Source organism: Artemia sp. Qi Xiang Cuo, chromosome 1 (genome assembly GCF_049724085.1).
Source record: "Artemia sp. Qi Xiang Cuo chromosome 1, ASM4972408v1, whole genome shotgun sequence".
Lineage (NCBI taxonomy): Eukaryota > Metazoa > Arthropoda > Branchiopoda > Anostraca > Artemiidae > Artemia > Artemia sp. Qi Xiang Cuo.
In genome coordinates, this window is record NC_142794.1 from 94,129,712 (window position 1) to 94,149,002 (window position 19,291).

Genomic DNA, 19,291 nt, shown 5'->3' on the forward strand with positions numbered 1-19,291 from the left:
ATACCCGAAAATTCGGGATAATGCAAGTCCTGCTTGATTTCTAATCAGGCAAATCGAAATACTAAACCACACGAGAAGAAAAAGCTCCGACTTTGCGGTTGACGCAATAAAGAATTGTCGCAAAATCAATTTGACGTCGACCGAACGCCGCCACCTCTGCCGGCGGCGGCGCGCCTGCGGCACGCCGGTGGCGGTACGACTCTTTGGCAGCGTTCGACCGGGCCTCTCGTCGGCGGCGTTCGGTCGATCCGTCGGCATGCCGCCGGGGTCTAATTGGCAAGTATACAACGTTTTCAGGGAGGATTTTTTCTGGTAGTGGGGGGGGGGGGTCGGGAATTATGTGGGAGGATTTTTCTATGGAGGAAGTTTTCATTGGGGAAGGGACATTGCTATGAAGGGGGCGCCGGATTTCCCAGCATTATTTAAAAAACGATCAGAAATTAAATAAAAAATAAGTTTTTCAACTGAAAGTAAGGAGCAACATCAAAACTTAAAACGAACAGAAATTATTCCGTATATGATTTGGTTCGCCCCCTAGTCAATACCTCACTCTTTCCGCCAAAGATTTTTAGTACTTTGTTCAGAGCTATTTTTTCTAATTAACAGCCTTTGTGATTAAGCGGTAATTTTTAAAGAACTGGAACAAAGTTCGAACTTTAGCGTAAAGAGCGAGGTATTCATTAGGGGGCAAACCCCCTAATATACTTATTAAAAATATATGAGTATAGAAGCTCGTTACGTAACTTAATTCGTAAGTTGCGCATATTTATCATAGGCAGCGCAATAGCGCTGCCTAACTAAAGAATGATGTTGGCACAATGTATTTTTTTTCTTGGTCTTGGACCAGGGCACTTCGTATCGAAGGAGTTGTCGTAGAAACTTCGAAAAGGGCTCATTCGATTGGAAATTGGAGTGGCTAGTGCCCTTTCCAATAGTCGAAAGTGATTGGAGGGCAACTAGCCCCCCCCCACGCCCATCATTCCCCCAAACCCATCCAGTCAAAATTTTGAGATAGCCATTTTTTTCAGCGCAGTTGATTTCCATATAGAAAATATTTTTTTTAGGAGGTCACTCCCCCACAACCCTCAGTGCTTAGGTTTTAAGTTATGCCCTAGGGGCATATAAGAACGATGTTGGCACAATGTATTATTTATTATTTTTTTCCTTTAGACCAGGGCACTTCGTATCAAAGAAGTTGTTATAGAAACTTCAAAAAGGGCTCATTCAATTGGAAAGTCAAGTGGCTTGTGCCCTTTTTAATAGTCGAAAGTGATTTGAGGGCAACTAACAGCCCTTCTACGCCCACCATTTCCCGAAACAGATCCAATCAAAATTTTGAGATAGCCATTTTGTTCAGCGTAGTAGATTTCCAGATAGAAAATATGGTTTCTAGGAGGTCACTCCCCCACAACCCTCAGGGCAAGGGTTTTAAGTTATGCCCTGGGGACATATAAGAACGATGTTGGCGCAATGTATTGTTCATTGTTTTTCCCTCTAGACCAGGGCACTTCGTATCGAATAAGTTGTCGTAGAAACTTCGAAAAGGGCTAATTCAATTGGAAATCGGAGTGGCTTGTGCCCTTTTTAATAGTCGAAAGTGAATGGAAGGCAACTAACACCCCTTCCACGCCCACCATTTCTCGAAACATATCCAATCAAAATTCTGAGATTGCCATTTTGTTCAGCGGAGTTGATTTCCACATAGAGATTATTTTTTGAGGAGGACACTCCCCCTCAGCCCTCGGGGCAAGGGTAGTAAGTTATGCCCTGGGGGCGTATAAGGTTTTTGTAGAAAGCGTTGTCGTAGAAACTTCAAAAAAGGCTCATTCGATTGGAAATTCAAAGGGCTAGTGCCCTTTTTAATAGTCGAGAGCAATTGGAGGCCAACTCACCCCCTTCTCGACCCCCCTTTTTCCCCCATCACATCCAATCAAAATGTTGAGATTGCCATTTTGTTCAACGATGTTTAAGGTTCTGGACCTTTTGTCTTTGAGGATGACAACCCCCCCCCCCCAGCCCTCAGGGCAATGGTTGTAAGTTATGCCCTGGGAGCATATAAGTTTTTATTGAAATCTTTGCTGTAGAAACTTGAAAAAGAGCTCATTCGACTGGAAATTCAAAGGTCTAGTGCCCTTATTAATTGTTGAAAGTGATTTGAGGGCGACTAACCCCCTTCTCACGCCCACCTTTTCCCCAAACACATCCAATTGAAATTTTGAAATAGCCATTTTGATCAATGTAGTTTTAAGCTCAGGAAATTATACATTTGATTAGAACAATTCCACCTCATTCTTCAAGGCAAAGGTTTTAAGTTTTGCACTTGGGGCCTATAAGTTTTTATTGAAATCTTTATCTTATAAACTTGAAGAGGGGTTCATTTGATTGGAAATTCAAAGAGCTAGTGCCCTTTTTAATTGTCTCGAAAGTGATTTAAGGGCAACGAAGCCCCGTCTCGAGCCCACCTTTTCCCCAAACACATCCAATCAAAATTTTTAGATATCCATTTTGCTCAACGTAGTCAAAAGTTCTGGAAATTAGGTCTTTTAGGATGACAACCCCATCAGAGCCCTCAGTGCAAGGGTTATAAGTTATGCCCTGGGGGCATATAAGGTTTACATAGAAAGTTGTTGTAGAAATTTCAAAAAGGGCTCATTTGATTGGAAATTGAAATTGCACTTTTTAATAGTCGAAAACGAGGGGAGAGTAATTAACCCCCCTCTCATGCCCATCATTTCCCCAAACACATTCAATCAATGTTTAGGGATAGCCATTTTGTTCAACGTAGTTGAAAGTTCTGGAAATTATGCATTTAAGGATGACAAACCCCCCAGAGCAAAGGTTGTAAGTTATACCCTGGGGTCATATAAGGTCTTTATAGATAGACTTGTCGTAAAATCTTCAAAAGGAGCTCATTCAATTGGAAATTGAGAGGGCTAGTGCCGTTTTTAATAGCTGAAAGTGATTAGAGGGTAACAAACCCCCCACTCACGCCCACCATTCCCCCAAACACATCCAATCAAAATTTTCAGATAGCCATTTTGTTCAAGGTTGCAGAAAGTTCTGGAAATTAGGTCTTTGAGGATGACAACCCCCCCCACCCCTTAGGGCAAGGGTTGTAAGTTATGCCCTGGGGGCATTTAAGATTTTTATTGAAAGCTTTGTCGTAGAAACTTCAAAATGACTAATTTGATAGGAAATTGAAAGGGCTAGTGCCCTTTTTAATAGTTGAGAGAGATTGGAGGGTAACTAACCCCCCTCTCACGCCCACCATTCCCCCAAACACATCCAATCAAAATTTTCAGATAGCCACTTTGGTCAAGGTTGCAGAATTTTTTGGAAATTAGATTTTTGAGGATGACACCCCCCCCAGCCCTCAGGGTAAGGGTTGTAAGTCATGCCCTAGAGGCATTTAAGACTTGTATTGAAAGCTTTGTCGTAGAAACTTCAAAATGGCTCATTTGATAGGAAATTGAAAGGGCTAGTGCCCTTTTTAATAGTTGAGAGCGATTGGAGGGTAACTAACCCCCCTCTCACGCCCACCATTCCCCCAACCACATCCAATCAAAATTTTCAGATAGCCATTTTGTTCAACGTTGCAGAAAGTTCTGGAAATTATGTCTTTGAGGATGAACCCCCCCCCCCCGCCCGCAGGGCAAGGGTTGTAAGTTATGCCCTGGGGGCATATAAGATTTTTATTAAAAGCTTTGTCGTAGAAACTTCAAAATGGCTCATTTGATTGGAAATTGAAAGGGCTAGGGCCTTTTTTAATAGTTGAAAGTGATTGGAGAGCGACTCCAATCACTATTTTTTAGCCCAACGAAAGTTGGGCTCAAAACCCCTATGCTTTCCCAAGGCCAGAACATAATTTGCACTTTATTGAAAAAAATATAAATGTTCTTACTTTTATAACTTTAATAAATCAAATAATATTAACATTTTGATTACTAAATATCAGTATGTGTATATTAAACTGACAATGCACATTCATTCGTATTTTTTTCAGTAAAGTGCAAATTATGTTCTGGCCTTGGGAAGGTATAGTTGTTTTGAGTCCAATTTATGTTAATTTCCGCTCGTTTTGAGTTTGACTTGGTTATTTTTTGTAATTTCTGTTCGTTTTGGGTTTCATTTATTTATCGATGCTGATTTGTGGTAGTTTCACGCTTTGTAGATTATTTGATTTTATTTTTGCTCATTTTTTGTTTAATAGAGTTCTTTACTTTATTTTGAAATCCTTATTTTATGGAAAAAGTTTTTTTAATTAATTACTAATAAAAAGGTTCGTAAATAAAATTAAACAACTTTTGAAGAAGCCATTTAACCAAAAAAAAAAGTAAAATTAATATGCAAATTTTGTCTTAATTATTCATGTGCGGTGAGCCAAAATCAAAACTTGCATCAATTCAAAAATGTTCAAAAATAAAATAAAAAAACAAGTTTTTTTAACTGAAAGTAAGGAGCAACACTAAAACTTAAAACGAACAGAAATTATTCTTTATATGGAAGGGGCTGTCCCCTCCTCAACGCCTCGCTATTTACGCTAAGGTTTGACTCTGTCTCACAACTTTAATTTTTTAAACAATAAAAAACTTTAGCGTAAAGAGCGAGGCATTGAGGAGGGGACAGCTCCTTTCATATAAGGAAAAATTTCTGTTCGTTTTAAGTTTTAATGTTGCTCCTTACTTTCAGTTAAAAAAAAACTTTTTTTTTAATAGCATAAAGAACAATAAGGGCACAGGCACCAACTCAATGACAAAAGCTAGGAGATGAACTGATCTTCAAATGATTTCTTCATGATGACAAAACCTATGACTGTGAATCCCATCGTAATCTTAAACAAGAAGTCCAAATTGTGCTGAATTGTAATCGGTGTAAACGAATTTTGTTTTGACTAATTATAAGGAATATATAAGGAACTAATTATAAGGAATATATATTTTGAATGAAGTTGTAAGGATTATAATGGAAGGATTATAATGGAATTATAAGGAATTTATAAGCTATTTAAGTTCAATTAAATTAGCAGGCCCGGACGGGATCTTAGATTTAGTTTTTTAAAAATTAGTGTGATATCTCTTTTATCCTAGATATCCTAGTGTCTCACGAAATCCCCCCTCCCCCTATATTTCCACTATTATGCTACTCTGCTGATCATTATGCTTTTGATAAAGAGTTAGACCCCAATTTTTGAGTGCGTTGATTATAAGTAAAAAAAAATATTACTCCCTCTCTTACTGTTCACCATTGTACTATGTACTATGTACATACTATGTTCACCATATGTACATACTATGTACTATGTTCACCATTTTACATTGTACTACTAACCAGTGCAATGTATAGCAATAAATATGCTAGGTAAGAAAGTTCTCTCACGGAACGATGGTTTTTTTTTTCGTAGTAAGGATGACCTTGTGTCTTTTAAAAAATTTAAACCGGTCTCCTCACGTAACACTACTTATAACCGGTCACATTCACCAAAAATGTTTTCTACGCAGATATGGACACTCCATTCTGTTTCTGAGGGGGTGCGAAAAATTGCTATCACCTACTCCTTGAAAGTTATAATAATTTTTTCATGACCTGCTCTTGATGAAATATTTGACATGGATTCTTCTTGTTTTGTTTTTTAATTTTAATGCAAAAAATTATTTAAGCTTTTTAATTTCACTTACCTTTTTTACTACCTGTTCTTTGGATGTCATAATTATTTTTTCATCACCTTTTTTTGATGAAACGTTTGACATGGACTAATACGTGCTTCCTCTTGCTTTTTTTCGTTTTTTTTGTTTTAAGGTAAAAGATTATTTAAGCTTTTTTATTTCAATTACCTTTTTACTATCTCCTCTTTGAATAATAAGACAAGAAAAAACAGTTTTTAATTTTAATAAAGCAGTGAAACAAAAATTAATAAAAACAAAACAACACTTTAATTAGAAATATTCCAAATATTTCGGCACCACGTCCGGAGCCTTTCTCAACGAGAAAAAAACGAAAAAAACGAAAACAAAAATGTTTTTAAAAAATAACACATATAAAAAAAATTAGACAACTATACACACGAAGATAAATAAATAAGTAATAACTCACATCATAAACAAACTTCCAGCACTGACGTTATAACACAAGAAACAAAAGCGAATGTCTATATTGACACTATGAGTCGCCCTCTTCTTGACATTCAGTGTATTTGATTTGTGTTTATTTATTTTTGTTTCACTGCTTTATTAAAATTAAACCCAGTTTTTCTTGCTTAATTTTTCGTAAATGGAAAATCAGTGTGGTCTAAGAAATAATTTACCTCTTTGAATGTTATAATTATTTTTTATCGCCTGCTTTTGGTGAAACATTTGACATGTACTATTTTTTTTTTAATCAAAAGATTACATTATATACGCTTTTTTATTTTAAGCTTATGAGTACAATTTTCGATTCAATTTCATTCTTTTTATATCTTACTTTTTAGGTTGAGGAATCAACTCTGAATAATCAACTTTATGGGGTACTACCACACAAACTGGGAAATATCACCATTACTGGAAAGAGTTTGAAGTCCTTTGGTAAATCTCCATTCAAGGTATGCTATTTCACTTATTAAATACAAAAAAAAAGTTTTTTCAACTGAAAGTAAGAAGTAACATTCAAACTTAAAACGAACAGAAATTATTACGTGTATGAAGGGGATTACCCCCTCCTCATCACCTCATTCTTTACGCTATGGTTTTTTAGTGCTTTTAAAAAAGCATCTTATTGTTCCAATTAAACGGCCCTTGTGTTTCAGGAGTCATTTTATAGAATTGGGACAAAATTGAAACTTTAGCGTAAAGAGCGAGGTGATGAGGAAGGGGCAGCCCCTTTCATATACGTAATAATTTCTGTTCATTTTAATTTTTAATGTCGCTCCTTACTTTCAGTTGAAAAAACTTGTTTTTTATTTAATATCTAATCGTTTTTTAAACAATGTCAATAAATCTGGCCCTACCTCCACGGAGGAACCCCCTCCCCACGGAAACATCTTCTAGACAATTCAATCCCGGTGAAAATTTTCCCCGGATAATTATTTTTAACCATTACGCGCGTAAAATTGAGACGGAAAAGAGAAAGCAAGACATATAAAATGAATTTTGTATTAGAATTCTGGCAAATTCCCGCAGTGTATAATTCCCCTGACAAATTCACTTCCTGGAAACTTCCCACCCTATGGAAAATTCCCCCGTGTAAAAACTCTCAGCTGAAAATTTGTCCCCCCCCACTCGAAAATGTGTACATGCATCCCAATGACAAATACTATACGTAAACAATGGGCAAATTTTATAACTTAAGACCTTTCTCCTGTTTCTTTTTGGGGGGAGGGGGTCAGGTTATATCCAAAGGCATAGTTATTGGGCTTTTCAGCTATGATGAACAAAATGGCTCACTCAAATTTTTGATCAGATGATTCTGGGAAAAAAGGGGTGGGTGAGGGGGTATAGCTGCCCTCCGATTTTTTGGTCACTTAATAAGGGCACTAGAACTTTTAATTTCCCTTTGAATGAGCCTTCTCCCAATATTCTAGGACCAGTGGGTCGATACGATCACCCCGTGGGAAAACAAAAAACAAACAAATAAACACGTATTCATGATCTTTCTTCTGGCAAAAAATACAAAATTCCACATTTTTGCAGATAGGAACTTGAAACCTATATAGTAGTGTTCTTTGATTAATTTCTGTTCGTTTTAATTGTCAAAGTTTTATTATCAGTCAATATAATAAACATTTTCCCAGTCATTTCAGGTTTTCTGGCTTAAGAATTAAAACACTGGATTATATTTTAAATTATTAAGTTTCATTAAATTCGACATAACTATTGCATAAATTCCGTTTCATTTGAAATCAATGTTACGAACGGTTCATAAACCATCATTTAGATTTGACAGTAATTCATAGAACACATACCCAAAAGAGTCTCCTGCGAGAATTTTCAAAATATTACATATGAAGGACAGTGGAATAAGAGAAGGAATACATATTAGAATCATCACTCATCTTTCTTTATTTGGTTCTCTTTTATTTCTTTTGTTTTTACTTTGACGTAAGCGTTTGCCAAAAGGCCGTACCCTGAGGGGGGTTAGGGGGGTTTGACCCCCCTCCCCCGAAATGTTTGTCTGACTCATAAAAATTTAACAAAAATGAACATAAACAAATTTTGTTTGCGTTTTTTTTGTTTTTTATGTTTAAACCCGCCCATTCTCCCCCCGCCCACAAAAAAAAATTGAGTATAACCCCCACCAACAAAATATTCATGGGTACGGCCTTGGTTTGCCTGGAGTGATGTGTAACAGATGTCATTTTGACAAACTGAAGGCATATAATACCCTTAGCTTGATATCAACAGACCTCTAAATATTCCCTGAAATTTCAAACTTAATATACTAACTGTACTTGAGATGTTCTGCATATAACCGAATGACCACTTGGATGCAAATAGTGTATTTTCATTTAGCTCAGCATCTCCCTCTACACTTCCTGAAAGTTTCAACTAAATACTATTAGCCGTTCATGAGACATTTCATAGATGCACTTTTGACAACCAAAATGCACCTATTGGCTTTTGGAAGTAGAAAGCTTCAATCATTAGGTGAGGTTGGTCAGTTTGACAACCTGTGTACGTTTTTTTTTCAACGCAGTTCAATATTCAAATATTTTCTGAAAGCTTCAAGTTAAAAATCTTTAGCCATTCCTAAGATATTGCAACTAAGGTGTTTTGACAGCCAGGAAACAGAAATTGTTTTTAAGCTCAAGATCTCTCTCAACATTCTCAGAATATTAAACTTAATAATTTGTCCTTGCTGCTCTTAGAATATTCAAAATATGCTGTTTTGATAACCAAGAGGCATATAGAATTCCTTGAATCAGTTTAATACCCCCCTTAGCATTCCCTGGAACTTTCAACTTAATACCCAGGTCCATTTTTGAGGTCCATATAGATCCGCCCAGTTGAGCCTTATGACAACCTGGATGCTACTAGTGTCTTTTTATTTAGTAGAAGACCCCCCCTAATATTCTTTGAAAGTTTGAACTTAATACCCTTAGTAGCTCCTAACTAATTCCACATACACTCTTTCGAGCACCTTGATGCATATAGAGAATTTTGATTTAGTTTACTGTCCCCCTCAATATTTCCTGAAATTTTAGATTCCCTGAAATATCAGTACTGATATAAACAATAGCATTAGAGATAAGACAAGGTAAACTTCAACTTTTCATTTTTCTTTTACAATCACAAATGATTAAATAAAATAAACAACGCTTTCGCACTGAGGAAAAATATATGAGGATTTGCTGTCTTAAGAAAGTTCCCTGAACTAAAAACCTATTAAATTAATCATGCAATTAAACAAGTCAAAAAAATGATAACAATTAGTATTATAAAATAAAAAAATAATAAATTAAAAATTATAACATGCCCATTTTTCATCAATCATCAATACTCAACTCCCCCCTCCCCCGTCCTTCAAAAACTTAAAAGAGTACTATATGTGTTTTAAAAATACTAAACGTAAATTTCTGATTTACTCGTTGCATATTTTGTTTAAATCATAATTATATCTAATATTTTAAGGATTTATCATCACGACGTTTGCAATTACACATCACCAACACAAGCCTTCAAAATATTGAAAGAAGTGTCTTTAAAGACATGGGAGCTACCAAATGGTTAAAACTAGACGTTACTGGGAATAATTTAAAACAGATGGCACAACCATATACAACTTTGTATCCTGGATCTCCGTACAGAACATTTCTTCTTGAATTGGAAATATCTGACAATGAATGGAATTGCGATTGCGCAATAGGGTATGTCAAAATTTGTATTTTTTATTCTTGTAGAGATATATGCGTAAGCCTATTAAACAAAAAACGAAAAGTCATGTGTTGAAAACAGTCTCCGAATAAATATGTTACACAAGTTGTTTTAACAATTTACACTTATTTCTTATAATTAACAGTCAATGAGGATAGTGACAAGCATGGGCGCCCATATGGCGGGGGGGGGGTCAGGGTGAGGGCTCCCACCCCCCCCCCCGGCTGAATTATGCTGCCTTGTTTTTATATTTTTGTTCTGAAATTTCTATTATATAGCATTAAAAGCGCCAATTAGACGAGGTTTGCCCTCCCCCCCCCACTTGAATCCAGCTTGAGGGCACCCATGGTGACAAGAATAGGCTGTGCATAAAAGGTTGGAGCTGCTCCGGTGTTTTTAGACGATAGACTCCTTTCTCTGACCCTATTCTCGGAAGGAAAATCCTTTTGGTGTGACCTAATAGTGGTGCCAGGATTCATCTTTTATGAGCTTGCTTCACTACAACTGTAACTGCAAACAACGCTGTAGGGTGCCCTTGAGCAGTATTGCCCCCCAAGGAAATTTCAGCCAAGCAAACGACACTGTACTCTACTAAATTTTGATCAATGTATATTTTTTGGGTTGTGTTTTTTTTTAATGCTTATTAGACTGATTAATATCTTCCTCGTTGTATTGTCAATTATGGACTGACTCACATTGTACTACAATATTTACCGGCATTAACATATAGTGAGGTAACAAGCTTAAGATTGGTTGTGCAGCACAGTCACATTTATGTTGATAGTAGTTTCCTGTAGCTTCGCTAACCTAGATAAGATTATTAGTAAAGATGTAGATGCAGTGAAGATGTAAAAAGTAGAACAGTGAGGACCTATTTCTTTTTTTCCAAGACGAGAAAAAGTTTCAAATAATAGGAAGACAGTCCGCAGACCAAAATCAGAATACTAGAAGCTATGGTATTAATAGTTATCAAGCATGGCTGTGAAACCTGGGTGCTTCGAAAGACTGAGAAATGTTTGTTAAAAGTTTTTCAGAGGAATAGTCTAAGGATAGTTTCATCTACCGGTTTGACTGACCGTATGTCAAACAGCAAGCTGAACCAAAGTATTGTTCGGTCTCGCATTTTTAAGTATATAATGAATTATAATGAAAGAATGGTTAGATGTCAATGACATGTTATTCAGGTAAGGATGACAAATTGTCAAAGATTGTGCTTTTTGGTTATTCATATGAAGACAAACGAAAAACATGCCATGCCCTGAAGGAGGAGGAAGAGGTGTAAAGAAAAATTCAAAGAAAATTGAAAATTCATGAAAGGCGGTAAAATGAAGCCCTTATTGGATTGGGCTTAGAGGCGGAGCGAGAGCGGGCCTCAGGTGGCTCAGCTCTAAAGTGAGTTGTTAGTAGTACGAGTAGAACTACTGGTAAGGATAGTTCAAGATTTTAAAGATTTTGTTCATTCTTTCGTATATTCATATTTCTTTTTATTAAGGCCAATATTTGTAACTTGGTAGCATTATTAGTAATGACGATGGGAGCAGTGAAGATGTTAAAAATAGAATAGCCAAGTATCAGGGTGTATTTTCACAGTTAAACACAGTTGCAAAAGTTTGTAAGAACAGGAAGATAAGTCTGCAAACGAAGATTAGAATTTTGGAAGCTACAGTGATGACAGTGGTCAAGTATGGCTCTGAAGCCAAAGCGGATGAAGATTTGCTAGATGTTTTCCGAAAAAATTGCTCAATGATTAATCTGGGTACCCGGCTGACTGACTGTATTTCAAACAGTAGGCTGTACGAAAAGTGTGGTTCAGTCCTACTTTCTAGGGCTGTACTGAGAGAAAGGTTGAGATGGCTAGGGCACGTTTTGCGGATGAAGGATTACAGATTGCCGAAAATTGTTCTTTTTGGCTAAATGTCTAGGGCTAATGGGAATGCTGGTCGTCCACAGTGGGGGTAAGAGGATGTCATAAAGAAAGATTGAAATGAAATGGGAACTTCCTGGGATGCTCTAAAGAGGAAAGCTTTGAATAGATTGGGGTGGAGGAGGAGCGTGCGAAGCTGTGTTGTGCATAGCTTAGTTGCAGTATTTATTTGACTTAACACTGTCCTAAAAATACCACGGATAAGTTTACCTTAGGCGGCTTGGTACTGCGGTAAGTTATTAGTAGAAGTAGTAGTAGTAGTAGTATATTTAAAAATGAACAATATATTGAACGGTATTACGCCAAGGGACTCAATTTGACATTTTCTTGTCCGAAAAAAATCACCAAAAGCAGTCTCCTAAGTATTTCTCAAAAGTATGATCAGAAGAGCAATGCAAATAAGTAGGACCGTAGTATGATAAAGCATATATTTCATCTCTGATGCCCGCTTTAAAAACAACTTAGTAGATGATTCTTAGCACTTATCTCAAAAGTAATGATGATGCAGAATCATTTAGGTGCATCAATCAGAAGTAACCATTCATCGGTAAAAATATTCAAATGCTAATGTCGCGTGCCACGTCCTATTCATGTAAAGAGTAATCTAAGAAACTTGAGGACTATAGGGGCTATACAATCATTTTTTAGATAGTACAACAAAGCAAAATTTCTTGAAATTGGTTGAAGCTTTAACCGATTGTAAAAATTCGAGCCCAGAAAATATTTGCTGGCTCTCTGTCAAGCAGTGTTTTGTATAAGTAATTGGACTACAGGCTACTCTAACAATTTATTGTCCCAGTGCTTGTTATAAATCAGTTCATCGTTGATAGCCTTAACAACAAATACACAAGGCTGAAGCTCGAATCTGATGGTTTTGCTCTGCTTTGTTTACTAGGACGACTTATAATGTGCTTTTGAAAAATTAATTACCAGCGTTTCATCGACTAACGAGAAAAGGGAGTTTTTTTACAAAAATTTTCGGTCAACTTAATTAGCATGTATTTCAACTGCAAAGTCTTTTGGTATTCTAAAAATTAATTTCAGTGCTACCAACCAGTATTTACATCTTAATCAGATCTATCTTCGGGTTGTTACTGGGTCTAATGTGCCGGACTTCATACCTTTTAATTCAGATACATATGGTATTGAGCTTTTGAAGTTAACCGACATCTTTTACATGGAAATAACACCGCAGGTTCAACAAATATTTGACTTTGCTGATCTCGTATTCGAAAAGTAAAGATCTTAGAACCAGAAAAAACTCAAAATCTACAGCCAAGAAGCATTGCTTCCATTTTAGCTGGTGCTATTTCTAAGCATGTGTCACTTTCTGATATTGACTCGGAACGGAGAGACCTAAGCATGGTTTCATGGTTTGGTGTAGTTTCCTTTTTAGAGTACTGGAAATGTGTGTAAGGCATGAAAATCCCGAATGGGAAACTAATATTTATAATCTGTTCAGAGTGTTCGAAGTGTTCTTTACTATTCCGTTTTCAAGTGATGTTGCCAAACGTTTGTTGTCAGCTTTTAAGAAAATAAAAACTGATAAGTGAAAACGATTTTCTCCTATGGCGTTAAAATCCACGACTCGGTGAAAATACCGCAGCAAGAGTGAAATAATTAATGCAGACGCCTTTGAACTGGAAGGGGCACTGAAAAAAACAAAAAACGAACACTGGCTGTGAAATCAAATGCACTTGCTGCCAAAAGCTGCCAATTTCTTTTTATGTGCCACAGTATAGAGTCTAATATTAAAACATTCAAACTAGCATTTTTTTTTTTTATATATCCATAGTTTATGTGACTATTTGCCCAAATTTGTGATCACAATCTTTTTTAAAAAGCTTTCTTAGTTAAAATTTTCCAATTGATTATTCTTTTCAGTAAAAAGCAAGTCAAACATCGTTTGTTTATCTTGTTTGAAATAATAATTTGTGTTTCAGCACTAACATTAGCAAGTCACTCCCAAAAAATTCTTGGGACTGAGATTAATTTCACACATTCAGCCTGCCAGTTTTGAAACTGGCAGTTTTGACCGTATACTGTGGTTTTGACGCTGCAACCACGGCATGTCAAATAATTATTGGCAAGGCTTGCCATATCCTAGAGGCAAACTAGATTGTCACTTAAAAATACAAGATTTTTAGGTCTAGCAAAATTTGAAATAAGAGCGTAACTTTTTTTTATGTGAAATAAAACTTTGCCCGTTGTTAGCAATTGCGATTTGAATATTTTCTGGTCAATCACCATAGGTGATAGGTCGCCTTGGAAGGTTTAAGGGGGAAGGGATAATTAGGGGGAGTGTATTGGACAGGATAGGGGTAAGGGGAGGCAAGTATAGAACAAGATGATGGAGAGGGGAGCTGGATGACCTCCAGTCTCTGTTGGCTCATAAAAAAACAATAGAACTTTTATTTCTGAATTTTAAAAGCCTTAACTTAAAGTTCTCCAAAATTTCAAGGTCTCCAAAAAGGCTTAAATTCGTTTGGCATAGTATAGTGCTATTATAGTTACAATTAGTCACAGTGGCGTGTATCCGAAGTCTCAGATTCAAGTAGTGGCAGTGACAAGTAGTCTCAGTTGCAATTAGTCACATTCATTGTGTCAAGTGTTTGCAATCACAGTCACAATGAGCTGCATCTACAGTCGTGTGTAGCTGCAGGTGTGAGTAGTTGTTGTGGTCGAAGTCAGATGTAGTTGCAATCGTAGTAACAAGTAGTCACCGTCACTGTTTCATTAAGTAGGAGTCGCAGTTGCAAGAAGCCGGAATCACAATTTGTCGCAGTTGCAAGTACTGGGAGTCACCACTATTCATAATGCAATCAGTCAAAAGCAGCCACAGTCGTAAATAGTCGTACTATCAGTAGTAATATTAGTAGTTGTAGCATAAGTAGTAATTATAGCAGTAGTAGTAGAACTAGTAGTAGGGTTTTTTGCAGTCCGGAAAACTTCGACTTAATACTCTCAGCCATTCCTGAGATATTGCTAATATATCCTTATGACAACCTGCATGCAAACAAGGCATTTTGATTTTGTTCACCATGCAGCCCAGCATCCCCTGAAGGTTTCACTTTAATATCCTTAGTCATACCAGATTCATTGTAGATACACTCATTTAACATCCATGTTTGATTAAACATTCCTCTAGAAGTATGAACTAGTGTAGTGCCTTTTGGTTCGACCACCGTCCCCCTTAAAATGTCCTGAATCTTCAACGTAAAATTACAAGCCATTGCTGGGATATTGCTAATACGCATTTTGACAACCTGCATGCATATAGTGCGTTTTAATTTAGTTCAACATCTTCCTAGAGTAGTAGTAGTAGTATCAGTGGTAGTAGCACTAGTAGTTAATATAGCAGTATGCACAAAATGCCCTTTGATTTGTTCAACGTCCTCCTCAACATGCCCTGAAAGTTTCAACTTAATGCTCTAAGCCTTTCCTGAGAAATTAATGATACGCCCCTTTTGAAGACATGCATGCACATCTTGGGTTCTATTTAGCTCAACATTCAATAAAATCTTTACAATAATACCCATAGCTTCATTAGTAGTTGCAGTCGTTGCAGTGTTAGCAGCAGCAGTAGGAATAGTTGTAGTAAGCATATATTTTCTTTTGGTTGGTTCAATATCCCTCTCGAGACGCCCTGAAGGTTTCAAATTAATACTCTAAGCGGTTTGCAAGATCTTATTTATATGCTCTTTTGACCAACTGTACACTCATGCTGCTTTTTGATGTTGTAAAACATCCCCCTAAACATTAACCTGAAAGTTCAAGCTTAATACTCTTAACTTCAGTAGCAGTGGCAGTCGTAGCAATAGCAGTAGTAGTAGCAGTAGTAGTAGTAATAGTAGTAGTAGTAACAGTAGTAGTAGTAGTAGTAGTAGTAGTCTTCTTAGTAGTAGTAGTAGTAGTAGTAGTAGTAGTAGTTAGTAGTAGTAGTAGTAGTAGTAGTAGTAGTAGTAGTGGTATCAGTAGTAGTAGTAGTAGTGTAATAGTAGTAGCAGAAGTAGTATAGCAGTAGTAGCAATACAAGTAGATGTAGTAGCAGTAATAGTAGAAAGCAGCAGTAGTACTAGTAGTATTAGTTTTAGTAGTAGTAGTAGTAGTAGTAGTAGTAGCAGTAGTAGTAGTGGTAGTAGTAGTAGTAGTACTAGTAGTAGTAGTAGTAGTAGTAGTAGTAGTAGTAGTAGTAGTAGTAGTAGTAGTAATGGTAATAGAAGTAGTAAAAGTAGTGATGAGTTGGTCATCCCTCTCATCACGCCCTGAAGTTTTCGAATTAATCGGTCCTAAGATATTGTTGATACGCCCTTATGACAAGATGTACGCACGTAGTATGTTTGGATTCAGTCCAACTTCCTCCTGAACACTCCCAGAAATTTTCGCCCTTAGCCTTAGTAGTTGTCGCAAAAGAAACACCAGTTGTAGTAGTAGTAGCGATTTTAGTACCAATAGTAGTAGTAGAAGTAATAGTAGTAGTAGTAGGAACAGTGTTCACATATTGTCTGTTTGTCAATTGATATTCCCTGAAAGTTCCAATTTAATACCCTCAACCGGTCTTGAAATACGCCCTTTTGACCACCTGTATACACATAGTGTGTTTTGATTTAGTTCAACACTCTCCTCCACATTCCTGAAAGCTTCACCTTAATGTCATGAGCTGTTTTAGACACCAAGAGTCAAACCTTGCCCCTGATTCCTAATAACAAATACTATATTCAAACAGCAGAGGAAATGCATAACTTACAACCCTTGCCTCATGGGCTGATTGTGTGTATTTGTAGGTTCTAGACGTTTACCGTCCCACCCTGAAAATGCCTCCCGCGGAAAATACTCCCCTCCTGGAAAATACCCCCAGAAAATAACCCCCGCGGAAAATACCCCCCCTACCGAAAATTTTGGTGGTCTTCTGCCCCCTCTTTTATTTTGGGGGTCTTCCGCCCCCCTCAACCCCCGCTTTTTCCCTTGCAAAGAAATGCTTTGCAACACGAACGAAGTCTGCTGGAATTTTTTACCGTAAGAACATCCTATTGCACATCTTTGACTAGAAACAGTACTGAGCCTGTTTGCTGGAATTTTTCAGGAGATTTTTCCCTAACCGATAACAAGCTATAATGTGATGAACTTGGTACGACCAACTGATTGCAGGCTACAGGACTTAAAAAACCTTAACAAAAGAGGCTGCAAAAGGGGGGAGCGGGGTTTGGGGGGCGTCAGCCCCCCAACTTTACCTCCTAATCCCTGTACGTTTTAAGGTTTGAACTTTTGACTCAGCTTCTTTAACTCTTTAGAAAACATAGTTTTTTTCAAATAATTTCTGCACGTTTTTGTACAGTTTATTACTTACTATTGCTTGACTAACTCTTAGCTGATCAAGTCAGAAGTTAAAGTTGGGGGGCTGCCGCCCCCAAACCCCCCACTTCTGAAGATTCTTTTGTTAAGGCTTTTAATTGCTCAATACTCAAATCAAATGCACAGTAAGATTTTCTTTTTTCAACTTTTCTTCGAGCATGCGGGTATACGGCATGTTATCAAAGCAGTGGAGACTTACCTGTAAGCTGAAGGCCGACCGTGATATTCTTCTGGAGACGCCTGTTGAGCCGAAGGATTTAATAGATTGGATTTAAAAAAGAAACCGAGTTTCTTTTTTAAACTTTGAATTTAAGAGATACTACTTTAAATTCTATATATAAAAAAGTTACTCCTACGGGGAGTCGAACCCAGGTCTTCCACATGACAGGCAACAATACTGACCACTGTACAATCAGAGACTGTTGATATTTTATTTTAGTCAATTACATCTATTTTCGACGCAAGCAAATACAAAGTAAGATTTTCGTTTTTCGACAAAAAAAAACTTCTGGGAAAGAGCTGGAATCTCTCGAAGCTTGCAGTCGGTCTTTTCAGGTTAAGAGTACTATTTTGATCTAATTTAATAATTGAAAACTTTGCTTTTAGGAATTTCAAAAACTAACATGGGCTCTTATAGAAAAACGAGGTTTTTCGTAAATGTAAATTCTGGGGATACTTTTTTTCGTCTGAAACTATCAAAAGGCCCTAAAAGGTCAAATTCCGCTTCGAATTAGTCCTCATTCCCCGGATCCGTTGCCAACTGTGGCCTGTAACAAAAAAAAAAATTTGATGAACATTAAGTGGGTATATTTGGTTTTTAGAAAACAGGGAAGGAGTGAAATTTTGAGGATAAGCTCCCAGGCCCTATGAAAGCTTATCCTCTAAAATTCAGCCCGATCGGACAACTTTAAAGGGGGGCTGTGGTGGGAGGGTCGAAACTTCCGGCCCACTTTCCCCCATGAAGATAAAGTCAGAGGGGGGTGAAACTTTGCATGTTTCTTAGTTTGAGCTTAGGCTACAAAATGTAATCCTCACCATCTCTCTGCGACCGCTAGGACTGGAAATCACTGAACATTGTGGTGGGTTGCTTCTTTAAAGAGGCACAAGTGTGCCTCCTTGATGTTCATGGTCGTATATTTGGCTTTAAAATACACTTCTCTATCTATCTATCTAATATGCAGAATACTTGTACCAAACACATTTTACATGCAGACCCGCTATACTTTACCCCCCCCCCCCTATTATGCAAATCTATAGCTCAACTTTATTTCTAAAGTAACGAAGAAACTAACGAAAAAACTGGTGAGTTCTCGAATTTTACACCGCGTAAATTTGAGTGAATGGCGCATAATACACAAGTACCAAAATTCCATACCCCTACGGAAAAAATAAAAAATAAAATAAAATTCTCAAATTTGGAAAGCCTTATTTTCCGTGGGGGGGGGGTACTTTCTGGGGGAGGGTATTTACCGGGAGGGTTATTTTCACGTGGGGGGTATTTTCCGCGGGGGGTATTTTCCACGGGGGTTATTTTCCGGGGATAATCGCCGGGATGGGGGGTAAACGCCGGCCATCGTATTTCTGTGTTGAGGGGCTTCCATCCCAAGAGGTATTGTTATTGGACCTTTAAACCATGTTTAACAAAATGGCTATCCCAAAATTTTATTGGATGCTTTTGGAGGAATTTGGATGAGGGAATGGGACTACTTGCACTAAAATCGCCGTTGACTCTTAAAAGTGGCATTAAAAACTTTTTATTTCCAACCGTATGAGACCCTCCGAATTTTATGCAACATCTCCTTCCATACGAAGTGCCTTGGTGAAAAAAAAAAATACATAGACCCACTTCGCTCTTACTAAGGCAGCGCTATTGCACTGCCTATAATACATATATTTTATGAAGACGATGTATATACATACTTATACAAAATAAATGTCTACAATAGCTATGATCCACTAAAGTACCTAATCCACAAGACCTACTTATGCTTTTTCAGCCTTAATGACTGAAAAACTCGGGTATGCGCTCAATCATGTCTAATTATTTGTAATTGTGTATTTATATGAGAGTTTATTAGTCTCGGAAACCAGTTATTTTCTCAAAGGACTTCAATGAATGTTTTGGTGTACAGTAAATATCCTTTTGTATGGGGAAAAAAAAAATCTAAAC

General features: G+C 37.1%; 1 protein-coding gene across 1 annotated transcript in view; it reads left to right on the forward strand.

Annotated features, from left to right (window-relative positions):
* chp (leucine rich repeat containing G protein-coupled receptor chaoptin) overlaps positions 1-19,291 on the forward strand; it is a 159,560-nt gene that overhangs the window by 121,463 nt on the left and 18,806 nt on the right. The window contains exons 10-11 of the mRNA XM_089087905.1: positions 6,467-6,577; positions 9,603-9,838. Coding sequence (XP_088944031.1) covers positions 6,467-6,577; positions 9,603-9,838 — 347 coding nt within the window. The remainder of the gene's footprint in view (positions 1-6,466; positions 6,578-9,602; positions 9,839-19,291) is intronic.